At 40.5% G+C, this 13,470-nt stretch overlaps 1 protein-coding gene across 1 annotated transcript; it reads left to right on the top strand.

Moving 5' to 3' along the window:
- LOC120514358 (interferon-induced protein 44-like) lies at positions 1-13,219 on the top strand. Its single transcript, XM_039734676.1, has 4 exons — positions 1-261; positions 982-1,177; positions 3,197-3,297; positions 12,645-13,219. The coding sequence occupies exons 1-4, from the start codon at positions 1-3 to the stop codon at positions 12,864-12,866; spliced, it is 780 nt and encodes a 259-aa protein (XP_039590610.1). The 3' UTR covers positions 12,867-13,219.
- The last annotated feature ends 251 nt before the right edge of the window (positions 13,220-13,470 follow it).

Here is a 13,470-nt window from a genome sequence, read left to right as displayed (position 1 = left end):
ATGGGCGGCAGGGATACTCACCCAGCCAAGACAACGGAGGACAGCCCTCTGGGCTTGCTACACTGCCACAGACCAGGGACGTTCAACCCTGCTGTGGCTCACGAACATCATCAGGGGGCGTGTGGGAAACGGCTGAGCCTTCCTGTGCTGGACTGCCGTCTCATCCGGAAGCGCAGCCGGAAGCTAATCAGGGAACAGTTGGAGCATTTCCAGGTCCTCTATAAAAGGAGACAGTTGCCAGAACTCGGGAGCTGGAGTCGGGTGACAGTGGATTGAGCTAGGAGGAGAGCACAGGAGTGGAGCTTGTTGGAGCAAAGGAAGTAAGGACTGAGTACTGAGGGTATTGTCAGCACTGTGGGTTATTGTGTGCTCTGCTAGTAAATTGAATAAAGATGTGTTGTGTGACAACAGCGTGGTGTCTGTCTGTGGTCTGGGCCATCTGTTACATGTGAAAGTGTTTATTTTATATTCCAGTAACCACTTGAATGATAGCAAATCTGCCTCTGCCTCTCTCGCGCATGCACATCATTATCTGAAAACGCTATGCCATTTGAACATGAGTCTTTTTTCGATCTTGCCTGTACTCCGTGTTATGGTGTATGATACTGAAAATGCAGACAGAGTTGAAGGTCCCTGAAGTCCTACTGTCTACCACACTACTTGGTCACTTATTCTATGTGTCTGTGTGAATAAACATTTCAATAACCACTGAAAGGTACAAGTAGGCAATGACGGAGATTCCACATGAACACCCGAATAGAGGGCTAACCCACGTTTTGGGTACAATAAAACGTTAACCAAATTACTGAACCATAACTAAAGAGTGTTTGAAGCCTTAAGTTCACTATTGAATCAGGCCAGACATGGCTTCCTTCAGCATCCTGTCCTTATACAACTGTCTTTAGTCCATACCACCGCTGGAGAAGTCAGGAGAATTGAATGGACACAAATGTCTAAAACTGACGTTTGTATCTTGGGCAGTGCATACAACTGATCATTTCTTTCCAGTTCGATCCCAAGGAAGCAAAGGACGTTTCTGAGACTTGCACAGAGCAGCCCAGTCTGGCAGATAAGGTGCACTGCATTGTCTACGTCATTGACGCCAGTGTGGTAAACCTTTTGGACAAAGAACTGCAAAATAAGTTTGACGAAATCCATGAAGAAGCCCACAGGCTCGGTGAGCAACTTTTTATTATTGCTAGTAGGACCTAATTTAATGAAAATTACACTTTATGTGTTTTTGCCTTCTGTTTGGTGTTTTTACTTAATGTATTTTACATGAATGATAAGAAACAGTTTAGTGGTTAGCTCTGCAGCTCATAGTCCTAGGTTCAAATCCTGGCCTAGTCATTATTTATGTGGATTTCCTCCTTTCACTGTCCCCAAGATGTTGAAATCAGATGAATCAGCAATTTCAATAAGACCAAATATCCATCCATGCATTATCCAACCCGCTATATCCTAACTACAGGGTCACAGGGGTCTGCTGGAGCCAATCCCAGCCCACACAGGGCGCAAGGCAGGAAACAAACCCCAGGAAGGGCGCCAGCCCACCACAGGGCACACACACACACACACACCAAGCACACACTAGGGACAATTTTGGATCGGCAATGCACCTAACCTGCATGTCTTTGGACTGTGGGTGGAAACCGGAGTACCTGGAAGAAACTGGGGAGAAATGCACCTGGGTCTCCTAACTGCGAGGCAGCAGTGCTACCCACTGCGTCACCGTGTCTGCCCAAGACCAAATATGAGTGAGTTAATACATTTCCAATTCAGGGTTATCTCCTGCCATATTCCAATATTTCATTTTAACTATTATCTGTATTAAATTACACTGTATTATTATTGTTATTTTTAAAGTCTTCACATACAGTAGACAATGTTAAACAATGTGGACCTTCATCATGTCAAGCACTTTGAGCTACATTATTTGTATGAAAATGTGCTATATAAATAAATGTTATTGTTGTTGACTAAGTGACTGGGGCCCTGAAGCTTAAGCTTCATTAGTTTCACCATAGATGCACCTCTTATTTAGGTACCATCCACCCATCCATCCATCCATTATCCACCGTTTATCCGAGGTCGGGTCGCGGGGGCAGCAGCCTAAGCAGGGAAGACCAGACCTCCCTCTCCCCGGCTACCATCTCCAGCTCCTCTGGGAGGACCCCGAGGTGTTCCAGGGCCAGCCGTGAGATATAATCCCTCCAGTGTGTCCTGGGTCTGTCCCGTGGCCTTCTCCTAGTGGGGCATGCCTAGAACACCCCACCAGGGAGGCGTCCAGGGGGCATCCAAAGTTCGTGGCCATAGGTGAGGGTAGGAACGTAGATCGACTGGTAAATCGACAGCCTTGCCTTTTGGCTCAGCTCTCTCCTTACCACGACGGACCGATGCAGAGCCCGCATTACTGCGGATGCCGCACCGATCCGTCTGTCAACCTCCCACTCCATTCTTCCCTCACTTATGAACAAGACCCCAAGATACTTGAACTCCACCACTTGAGGCAGTACTGTGCTCCCAACCCGGAGAGAGCATTCCACCCTTTTCCAGCTGAGAACCATGGCCTCGGATTTAGAGGTGCTGACTCTCATCCCAGCTGCTTCACACTTGGCTGTGAACCGCTCCGGTGAGAGCTGTAGGTCACTGTCCGATGAAGCCAACAGAACCACGTCATCCGCAAATAGCAGAGACGAGATTCTGAGGTCACTGAACAAGACCCCCTCCGCTCCTTGGCTGCGCCTAGAAATTCTGTCCATATAACTTATGAACAGAATCGATGACAAAGGGCAGCCCTGGCGGAGTCCAACCTCAACAGCAAACGAGTTTGACTTATTACCGGCAATGCAGACCAAGCACCTGCTCCTCCTGTACAGGGACTGGATGGCTCGTAACAACGAGCCTTGAACCCCGTACTCTTGGAGCACACCCCATAGGATGCTTCGAGGGACACGGTCGAATCAAGAACAACAACATTCATTTATATAGCACATTTCATACATAAAATGTAGCTCAAAGTGCTTTACATAATGAAGGACAGAAAAATAAAAGACACAGTAAGAAAATAAAATGGTCAACGTTAATTAGCATAGAATAAGAGTAAGGTCCGATGGCCAGCGAGGACAGAAAAAACAAACAAAAACTCGAGACTCTCATCTGGACTCAATAATCTTTTCTTTTTCTTTTCCTGCAGGGATTCCCCAGCTTGTGCTGCTCGCTAAAGTAGACCTCACCTGCAACATCGTTAAAGATGACCTGAGCAAAGTATATCAGAGCCGCTACATTAAACAGATGGTAGGTTAACGTTTCCTTGGCACTGATAATGTTATTTTATTGATCAAGTAACAATATTCTACAGTTTCATCATGAGATTGTAAATAATAGTAAAGTAGTGTTATGAGTCACTGCTTGTTTATTCAGTTTTCCTGGGCATGAGGATTTTTTCCTATCAGATTGATGTATTTTATGCAATTTTAAGTTATGAAGAATTAGTTTAACTTTTCACACTGCTAACCACCACCATTTTAAGAGTCACTTGCTCTTATGCAGCAACGCATTACTAGCGAGCTCAGTCTTGGAAGTCACGCTGTGTGTAATAATCAACTTGATGGCAGTTAAACCAACATCATGGACCCTTCATTGTGCAAGCTGATGGATATTCTGTAGGGTAAATCCCTCCTGAGTGCTCCTTTTAAAATTTCACAGATTCTGATTTTTTGACTCAGTAATGATGACTTTGTTTTTATTTATTTATTTTTGCCGTTGCCCTTTGTTCTTTTTGGTAGTGTCCCCCAGTTTGTTTTTTTGGCTTACAGTTCACATTCTAGTCCTCTTTTGCCCTGAATGCCAGTTACCATCTTATGGTAGTACATGTATGGTAACTTACAATTGTCAGCCTTGTTAGCAGTGTCTTCTCTTCGCCCGTTTCCTTCCAGTCTCCTGTCTCGTCTGCAACCTCGCAATGTTCCGTGATTTTTAAACCTATCGGCTACTATGGACATCTGACATTTTTAGAAAAAGTGAGCTGTAAATGAGGACTGGCCTCAGTATGGTAGGTAAGCTTGCAGAAAATGTGGTGAGACAGAGACAATCAACTGTCTGGCTTGGAAGATGCTGCTGTTATCGCCTGAAAATTCTAAATTCCCCCTCCAAGGTGGTATAATACAATTATTCCAACAAAACATTAGTTTTTGAGTAGTGATGCACAGCATTCATAATACAGGTGGTGTAGGAGAAAACAGACTGGTCTCAAAACATCCAGTAAGTAAACAAGAAAACAAAAATGACAAGGAGAAGACAAATTAAACCTGGAATTAAGTACAGAAAAAGTGTCTCTGCCCCTAGATTTCAGCACATAGCACATAATCAATGTCTAACAGAAACCATTCAGCTTTCACAGGCCCGTCTGCTATTCTCCAACAGGAAAGATTGGCACATTTTTGGCATTTCAGTGTGGATCTTCAAAATAAACTCACAACAAAAATAAGCCCACTTACAGTATCATAACAGCTAACTATCAGTTAAGATGAGTGTAAGTAGGAGGTATAAATTACAGTAGTCTTTTCTTCTTCTTCTTCATCTTTTCAAACTTCTATTTAAAGTTGATGTGCCTGATTAACCGTCGCCCTACAGCTCGGTCCTGCACCTCCTCTCCAGTCAGACCCTTTCCTTTCAGATCTTCATTTACTTTTTCCATCTGTCTTCGTTTCACCAATTCCTCTTCCCTTGGACTTCCATTCTCATCACTTTTTTGCCCACATATTCCCTGTTTCTTCTCATCACATCTCCATACAAGTTCAACTTACTTTCCTGTACTTTCTATCTCGCTTTTACTGTAACTCTGATTTTGTCTTTTTTTTTATTTGGTCCTTTATGTAACTCCACTCATCCGTCTCCACATTCTCATTTCTGCCACATCTAACTTCTCCTGTGCTACCTTTACTGCCCGTGTCTCAGCTCCATACGCCATTGCTGGTCTTACAACAGTCTTAAAAACCTGACCTTTAACCTTCACCTTAAGTCTTCAATCACACAATATTCCTGATACCATCTTCTAATTGTTCCATCCACACTGCACTCTATGGGTTATCTCTGAATCTAATTTTCCATGTCAGGCTACCACTGATCCTCGATATTTAAATTTATCCACTCTCTTCAGTATCTCTGCCTGCAGTCTAACTTCAGAATCCTGACTATCATTAAACCTCAGATATTCCATCTTCTTCCTATTTATCTATATCTTCCTCTTTCTCAGTTCTTCCAACTTCCTTTCCACTTCCTCTTTTCTGGGTCTACACAACACAATGTCATCAGTGCACAACATGCACCAGGGGATTTGTCTTCTGTCCCATAAGTCAACACATCCATAGCCAGATCAAATATGTAAGGACTCAAGAAGACTCCTGATGCAGGCCAGTTCTAAATGGGGTCTTGTCTGTTACCCCAACACTTTTAACCCACGGGCTCACTCCTGGACAATCTTCACACACTTCTCTGGTCCTCCATTCTCTCTCATGCACCTCCAGGCCCCTTGACGTGGCATTGAACATAAGACTACTCCAAATCCATAAACAAAACATGCAATCCTTCCTGCTTTTCTCAATGCTTTTCTATATGCTGTCTCATTTAAAAGAGGCCATCAATTGTTCCCCTCCCTGGATTAAAACCAAACTGCTCCTTGACTATGGTGGTCTCTTCCCTAAGCCGCTTCTCCATTACTCTTTCCCATATTTTCATTGTATGTGACATCAGCTTTATCCATTTACAGCTTCCACAATCTTGAATGTCACCCTTCTCCTTATAAATGGGTACAGTCACACTGCTCCTTCAGCATTAAATCCCACAACATTTTTACTCCCTCTTCTCCTAAACTCTTCCACACATCTGCTGGTGTTTCATCTGGTCCTATTGCCTTTATCTTTATCATTCATTTCAGTGCCTCCTTTTCTTCATCCCTCTTTATATTTGGTGCTCACCATCCTGAAATACTACCTTTGGATTTTCTTCATTCAACAGCTTTTCAAAGTACCTCTTCCACTTTTTCTTAGTCCTATCATGATCAATCAAGACCACACCTTGCTTATCTTTCATCTCCTTTATCTGACTAAAATCTTTCCCCACCTTGTTCATAGACATCATAGTAATATATTTAAAGGAATAAAGAAAAATGCAAACAATGATATACTGTATTCGTAGAAAAACTCAATAGTCAACAATCAGTTAACATACAAAAACAACAGATACAAAAAAATAAAGAAAACTCATAATAAAAATAATTAACATATATACATATATTCAAAGATGGCAATGAACTAATGATGTGTAATATTTATTGTTAATCAATGAGTGAACCAACTCATACTTTATATATCCAAAAGAAAGAAACAGAAATATATATAAATGACAAATTACTAAACAATAATAAATCCTTGTATTACTTAAAAGGAAAATTAGGCACAGAAAAAATATAGATATGACAAAATAACCAGCTATATATTAAAAACACATTTATTGTAATGAAACTGCATACAATGATAAAGAGTTGGGGACACCACCCGGTGGCCCTGTATAAAAATAACAAAATAGATTTCAGAAACATTGAAAGGCCATCTTTTCAGACACAAATTCAGAACAGAACTGATTGAGGATGGCAATGTCTGTGTTTTTATGTTATGTTGATCCCAAGAGAAAGGGGCGGGTCCAGAAGGGCAGACAACGGAAGTGATGTCAGTGTGGAATGGCTGTCAGTCTTCCATTCTGTGGTGGGAGGAAATGACAACTCATTAGACAACAGTGCCAGTTCTGCAGGTTATTACCATCACTTGAGCCCCTAAGCTTCCTCCGGTACACCCCTTAATAAAAGGAGGAGTGGCTGTGTATCTGAGTGCCATTATAGTTGTTTTGTTTCTGTTATATGGCATTTGGTATGGAATTTGTAAAAACAGTACTAATGGTTGCGATGTGCCATTAGTTGGAATGAACACTGCAATGCATTTTTACTACAAGTATCACAAAACACATTCTGGTGCACTGCAAAAATTGATCTAAGTGGATTTTTTAAATTTCAAGGAAAACTAAATAAAGATTTGAATAATATGAAACAGAGAAAAAGAAACCATAAAATTGAGTACCTTTTGTATGAGGAGGAAAGATTTTTACAAAGGTTATACTAGTGTCAAGAACTCAGCAAGAGAGGGATACTGATCTAAATCACAACAAAAGAAATAAATTCCAACAAATACAGTAACTGAAAAAATGTAAAAAAACATGATTAAAAAATATTGTAAAAAATCACAGTGTTACAATAAACAAGAATAATAAAATAACAGAGGCTCACCTATATAGTTTGGGTTAAATAGAGTGTAACAGTCCGGGTCAGCTCCATGCTTCCTTTCCGCTCCTGGCAGCCTTTTCAAATTGGGACCGTTGATTGTCATGAGCCAAGATGAGCCAAGCAAATGAGGACACATTCAGCAAAAATCCAGACAAGTGTGTAATTAGTGCAGTGCATCAATCTTCCCTATAAATAAATGATCCAGTAAAACCAAAGTTAACATGGAGGTTAAAAAGTCCCATAAATAAATAAATCCAATAAAACAAGGTTAAAATCACAGACGGAAACACTCACAAACCCTGGTGCATCCTTTTTAAAACCCAAATCGCCCTGGCTTACCCTGTTCACGTCACTGCACCAAGCTTTACTTCCTCCGACTAAAGCTGCTATTCCCCAACCATACAGGGGGAGTCCTCTTAGAGTAGTTGGTTGCTCCTGTTCCAAGGTTACTCAACAACTTTAAGCCCCGTTCAATGTCAACCACACGTTCCTTCCCTGGGGCTCACTTTCCCATATGCCTGCTTCCCCTCTGTCTTTCACCGGCTCTCTCCGATTCCTACCCCTCTCTACATTCCTTTAACCTCCATGTCTCTCTGTTCTCCTGTTCCCCTCTCTGCCTTGCAGAGTCAAGCACCGATTAAGTTTTGCCAATATACAGGTTAAATTCAATTACAACAAATATCTTTTCATTACAACGAAGTATTTTTATGGTCCCGACAGTTTCCCCATATGAAGAAATCTTATTACAATGACGTACATTCAGCAGATACTTTCATTACAACAAAGTGCCCAAAAGACATTGAAATGCCTGAATGAATCATCCACAGAGCAGTTAGTTCTGTGGTCGCAGCTCAGTTGTGCACAACGATCTCCAAACAGAACTGTTTTTTTGCTGTTTTTGTTTTCGGTGGTTTTCAGTGATACCTTTTGCTTATCGCTCGTCAACATTTGAAAAACATCCATTGGAATTAACTCATTGTCACCCTCCTATAGAAACAGCAGACACGAAAAAATGATAACAGTTCATATTATAAAAAAAAACCTTAAAATTTAAAATTTTTGCGGCTCTTGATTGCGGCAAAAAGAAAAAAAGTTGCCAGTGAATTCAGAATTTCGCCATCAACACTGTCAACTTTCTTGAAAAACCAAGCAAAAAAAGAAGAAAAATCTCGGGTTGCAAACATATGCAAACAGCTGCATTTGAAGACGTTGAACAAGCTGTCTTTATGTGATTCACTGATGCTCGTTCAAGAAACATTCCTATTAATGCGGCACTCATTCAAGAAAATGCGAGGTTTCTAAACTCTAAACTGAAGAGTGTCCCAAAGTTCGATCACCGTGTTTCTGTTGCCGGGGCAACAACAGGTTCACAGCTCTGCTGTGTCTCTCCACCAAAGCAAACAGAAAAGATCTTGATGGGTGATGCAAGGAACATTGTAAACAGGTAACAGGATTACTAGGCCACTTACCTGGCCACGACCCTGCCTGACTGCTTTGTCTGTCCATAGGAGAGTGGCAGATCCCGCTACAATAAATAACCCTGCTGTTTCTGTTTCAAGTTGAAAAAAGCTGCTTTTGAGACTCAGCCTCTTGTTTTAGGGTGTAAGACAGGGACTTATAGCGCAACCCCGATCTTTTAGGATTCGCTTCTGTGGCACCTCTCTGCACCGCTGTGAACCTGCTTTTTTCCTGCCCTGGCAACAGACAAACAATCTTCCACAGATGCGGCCATCGCGCTTCAGAACACACTTCAGCGTGACGTTCCCGTTGGGTGGGGAGATCCCAAAAGAGTTCAGAAACCTCACAATATGAAGAAGAAGAAAAGGATGATTCTGCTTCTGATTGATAACTGTGCTGCCCACAACATGCTTCCACATTTAGATAATTTTCACACTGAATTCCTCCTACCCAATTGCACGGCAGTGCTTCAGCCATTGGATTTGGGCATCATTCGCACCCTGAAAGTGTATTATGGCAAGGAAATGCTGAGAAAAATTCTCGTCGGCATAACTTGTAGACAGGAGGAGATTAAAATTAACGCAAAAGAAACTATTGAAATGATTGCAAACGCCTGGATGCAAGTTAAAGAAAGCACTGTAGTAACAAATACAGAATCTCATTATAATGAAATATTTTTTAGGTTCCTGGGAGTTCATTGTAATGGAATTTTACCTGTATATATATATATATATGTATATATATATATATATATATATATATATATACAAGGTGAGACATAAAAATAACTGGATTGGTAAAACAAATATATATTTATTGATGACTTACAACATTATAAACATTGTCACCTTTTCTCTATCCCCCCTTCCAATCTCTACACCGCTCCATACATATCTTCGATTGATTAAAACAGTGCTGGAAGTCTTCTTGCTTGAGGCTCTTCAACAGGCATGCCGTTTCTGTCTTCACTTCATCCATTGAAGAGAAATGTGTTCCCTTCAGGTCACTTTTGATTTTTGGGAACAAGTAAAAATCACAGGGAGCTAAATAGGGTGAATAAGAAGGATGAATGAGGACAGGAATATTTTTGTCAGTCAAAAACTGCTTTACGGAAAAAGCGGTACGATCATTTTGAACAATCTGATTCACCGCTTCGATGTTTTCATCTGTCCAAGACGAGCATTGGCGACTTGTGCATTGAACGTCGTCCACATTTTCTTGTCCTTCTTTCAAACATTTGTGACTCTCAAAAACTTGTGTTCAAGACAAACTGTTATCACCGTACACTGTTTTTATAATTTCATAAGTTTCTGTGGCCATTTTGTTCAATTTCATGATAAATTTCATGTTGAATCACTGTTCAATTTTTTCACCCGACATGATAGCGGCAACTCGTGTAGCGATTGCTGTGCAAATACTGACTAGACTATTCACAGGATATACCTAGCCGGTCGTCGATTTCAGGGGTCGTGTAGGAGGGGATATACTGTAGTTCTATGATTCACGTTCGGCCAACCTCCAGACAGTAACCCAAGCCCAAGCCCAGTCCGGTTATTTTTGTGTCTCACCTCATATGTATCAGATATATATCAGTGGGCAGGTGCATAGTAACAGACATGTATCACCATTTGTACTGCAAATAGATCTGTGCCTAAGGATTGTACTACCATGTAGTAGGGGACACTAAGATTCACACCACCTGAAGGTGATGATTTGTTTATTTTATTATGGGGACCTCAGGAACACAACCAGCCTCGACCTGGCATGCACACATTCACGCACAGAGAAATTGAGAAGTGGCACAATTAATCAAGAAATAATAATGAATATATTAATCAAATAATAAAATGAATAAACAATATTGCACAAGAGCATGCACTCCAAAGCCCTCCTCTGAGCCCCAACGGTGATAATAAATTGCAGCACTACAAAGCAAACAAAAACACTAACAACAGTGTCCAACACAGTCCAGTAAAGCAGAGGCAGATGATGATGGAGAGTGGACTGAAAAACCCTTTGAACAATCTCTCAAAGCAATGTAAAGTTCTGTCCTATCGTGTTCCACTTGTGGTGTGAGGGTTTGGTGTGATTGGGAGAGGCCCCCAGACGCCTGTCTAATCAAGACAAACTCACACACGACAACATATACATCCAGATAGGATGAGCCTGAATGATTAATCTCCTACCCAGCAACCCCTGCATCTTCCATATCTGCCCAGGCCGCTGGGAGATTGTAGTTCATTTTAAACAGCACTGCAACCATGTACTGTGGGAATCAGACATCCTATTAGATATTTATTCTTGTTCTGCATTGCCTTATGTAAAATTACCCACCTTTCTGTATTGTTATATTGTCATACTTATTGTTGGAACATTGCACTGTGGCCCAAGTCACATAAATTTATACCACAATATGTGTATAGAGCAGCGTTTCTCAACCTTTACGTATTTGCGACCCGAGTTTTCATAACAGTTTTAATTGCACCCCCCTAACGTTTTTTTGAAAGGAGCCCACTAATACCAATGTGTTCTTTTTTAATTATATCATGATATGTCTAAGATGCATATTTTATTATATCTACTTAACTTTTATCAACATTTATCTAACTCTATATTTATTTTTCTGGTATCAGAATGTAGTTTAGGTTAATTTGTTTTGGTTTCAATAGATGGATTTTTCATATTTTCGATTCTTGTTTTCTTTTTATCACATCTTTGTGCCCCCCCCCTTTTTGTTACTTCGCGCCCCACAGGTTGAGAACCACTGGTATAGACGGTGTGACAGTAAAGCCCACGTGACTTCAGTTGACTTGTTGTGTTTGACCTGATTGATGAAGTGTTCTTTGGCGAGTTACTTCTTACAGTAGTGGTGGTGGACAGTACATTCCTGGCTGTTTTGTTTCTTGGCAGCAGCAGCTGGTTTTAACTTTGGAATCAGGATTCAGGGAATGCAAGCTAACATTATAACCAGCTAAGCAAAAATTGAATAAACTAAGCCCAGAATGCGAGACAAAAAATTGTAAAGAAAGGTGGGAGCTGAAAAGATTGAAAGTCAGAATAATGTGTGTAACTAGGAGAAAATGAGAGGCCTACATCATAGTCAGAGACAGAAACGATTTCAAAACTAAAGAACCTTTTAAAAAAACAAACAAGCAGAGGCCTCTTAATGGATTTAAACTTAGACAACCAGGAAGTCCAAAGGGCTGACCTTTATAACTCTTGAACTGTGATGTCAGCCCTAAGAACTATTTAGCAAGTGTCAACACTGATGTCCCGAAATAACAGTGGTCATAGAAAAGCAAAATGGTGCTGTGAGATAACACAAAAAATAACTAATAATAGAAAAGGTGCATTGAAACAAAAAATAAATGTGACCAAAAAATTCAGAAATGATATATAAATCATATTTAGAGAGCCGGGAACCTTTAAAAGATGTAAAATGTGAAAAGGGCGAAATCCCTTTAAGCATTCACTTCAATTTGATGAACATCACTCCTACATCTCAATTTCATCTTCTTGCTCTCAAAATATGTGTTCAGACCAACATGCAAGGATCAAAGGCATTGTGTTGGGCATTCATACTGGGTTCATCACACATGTGACAATTCATGAAGGAGCCTAGGGATGAGTGAACCACATCTTAGTTCTGCGCAACCATCTTCTCCAAATTGTTCAAGCATGCCACCATGAATGAACTAAAGAACAGTCCAATAAATTAAAAAGGCCAGGATATATTAGTAACTAATGGTACAATGTTTAATTTAATATCTTAGGAGGCCATGTCATCTTCATTATCAAATGTCAGGGCTCTCTAGCGGTCTCTGAACTGCTCATTTTCATTTATTCCCAGGTAATTAAAGTGAGTCAAATGGTGGGTGTCCCAGTTTCCTGTATTTTGCCAGTGAGAAACTACTCATCTGAGACAGATCTGGACATGAAGGTGGACATCCTGATCCTGAAAGCCCTGCAGACAATCCTGAGACAATCTGAAGCCTTCTTTGATGAGATAAAGCAGAGAGGAAAGACTCCTCTAACTTGTGAAGGAATTTCAAGTAGACTATCAAATTCATAGTGTATGGACGCAAACATAACAGGGAAAATATTAGTTGAAATTTAAATGAAATGTTTAATGCCATTAAACATCAATAGTTAAAAACATACTCAAGGGATGTTAAGGTAAGCTTTGATTTTAGGTTCATGTCACCCACTCTCTTAAAACGTATTCAACAGTGCAAATGTCTCACTCTTGTCTTACACACAAATACAGAACGTATACAAAGCACAACAGAAATGTTTAGTGCTAATCTGAGATTCAGCTTTAGTGTTTGCCATTCCTCACGCATCTCCTTGTGATTTTTCTCTGGGCACAACGTATGCATGTGCAAGTCAAGATTTAAACTTGTATAAAGTTCTCCTGTTCTCCTTGCCAGTTGTTCATTTATTCCATGTGTTTGTGTTTCTTTATGTGAGGGAAAACCTCCAAATGTTTGGGTAAATATTACTTTTCCATCATGTTTCTGTGTTCTTATCAAACTCATTTTGAAGTAACAATTAGGACCCACTAAGCTAATCCCCTTTATAAATCTAAACACCTCCATCACATCATCTCTTAATGTCTGTTTGCTTACAGGAGTACTCCACCCAAAAACAATACTTTGTTTAAATGTTTTTTACCC

This window comes from Polypterus senegalus, chromosome 14, assembly GCF_016835505.1.
Source record: "Polypterus senegalus isolate Bchr_013 chromosome 14, ASM1683550v1, whole genome shotgun sequence".
In the NCBI taxonomy this organism is placed as follows: Eukaryota; Metazoa; Chordata; class Cladistia; order Polypteriformes; family Polypteridae; genus Polypterus; species Polypterus senegalus.
Note: the sequence above shows the minus strand (reverse complement) of the source record. Positions and strands in the feature narration are given on the sequence as shown.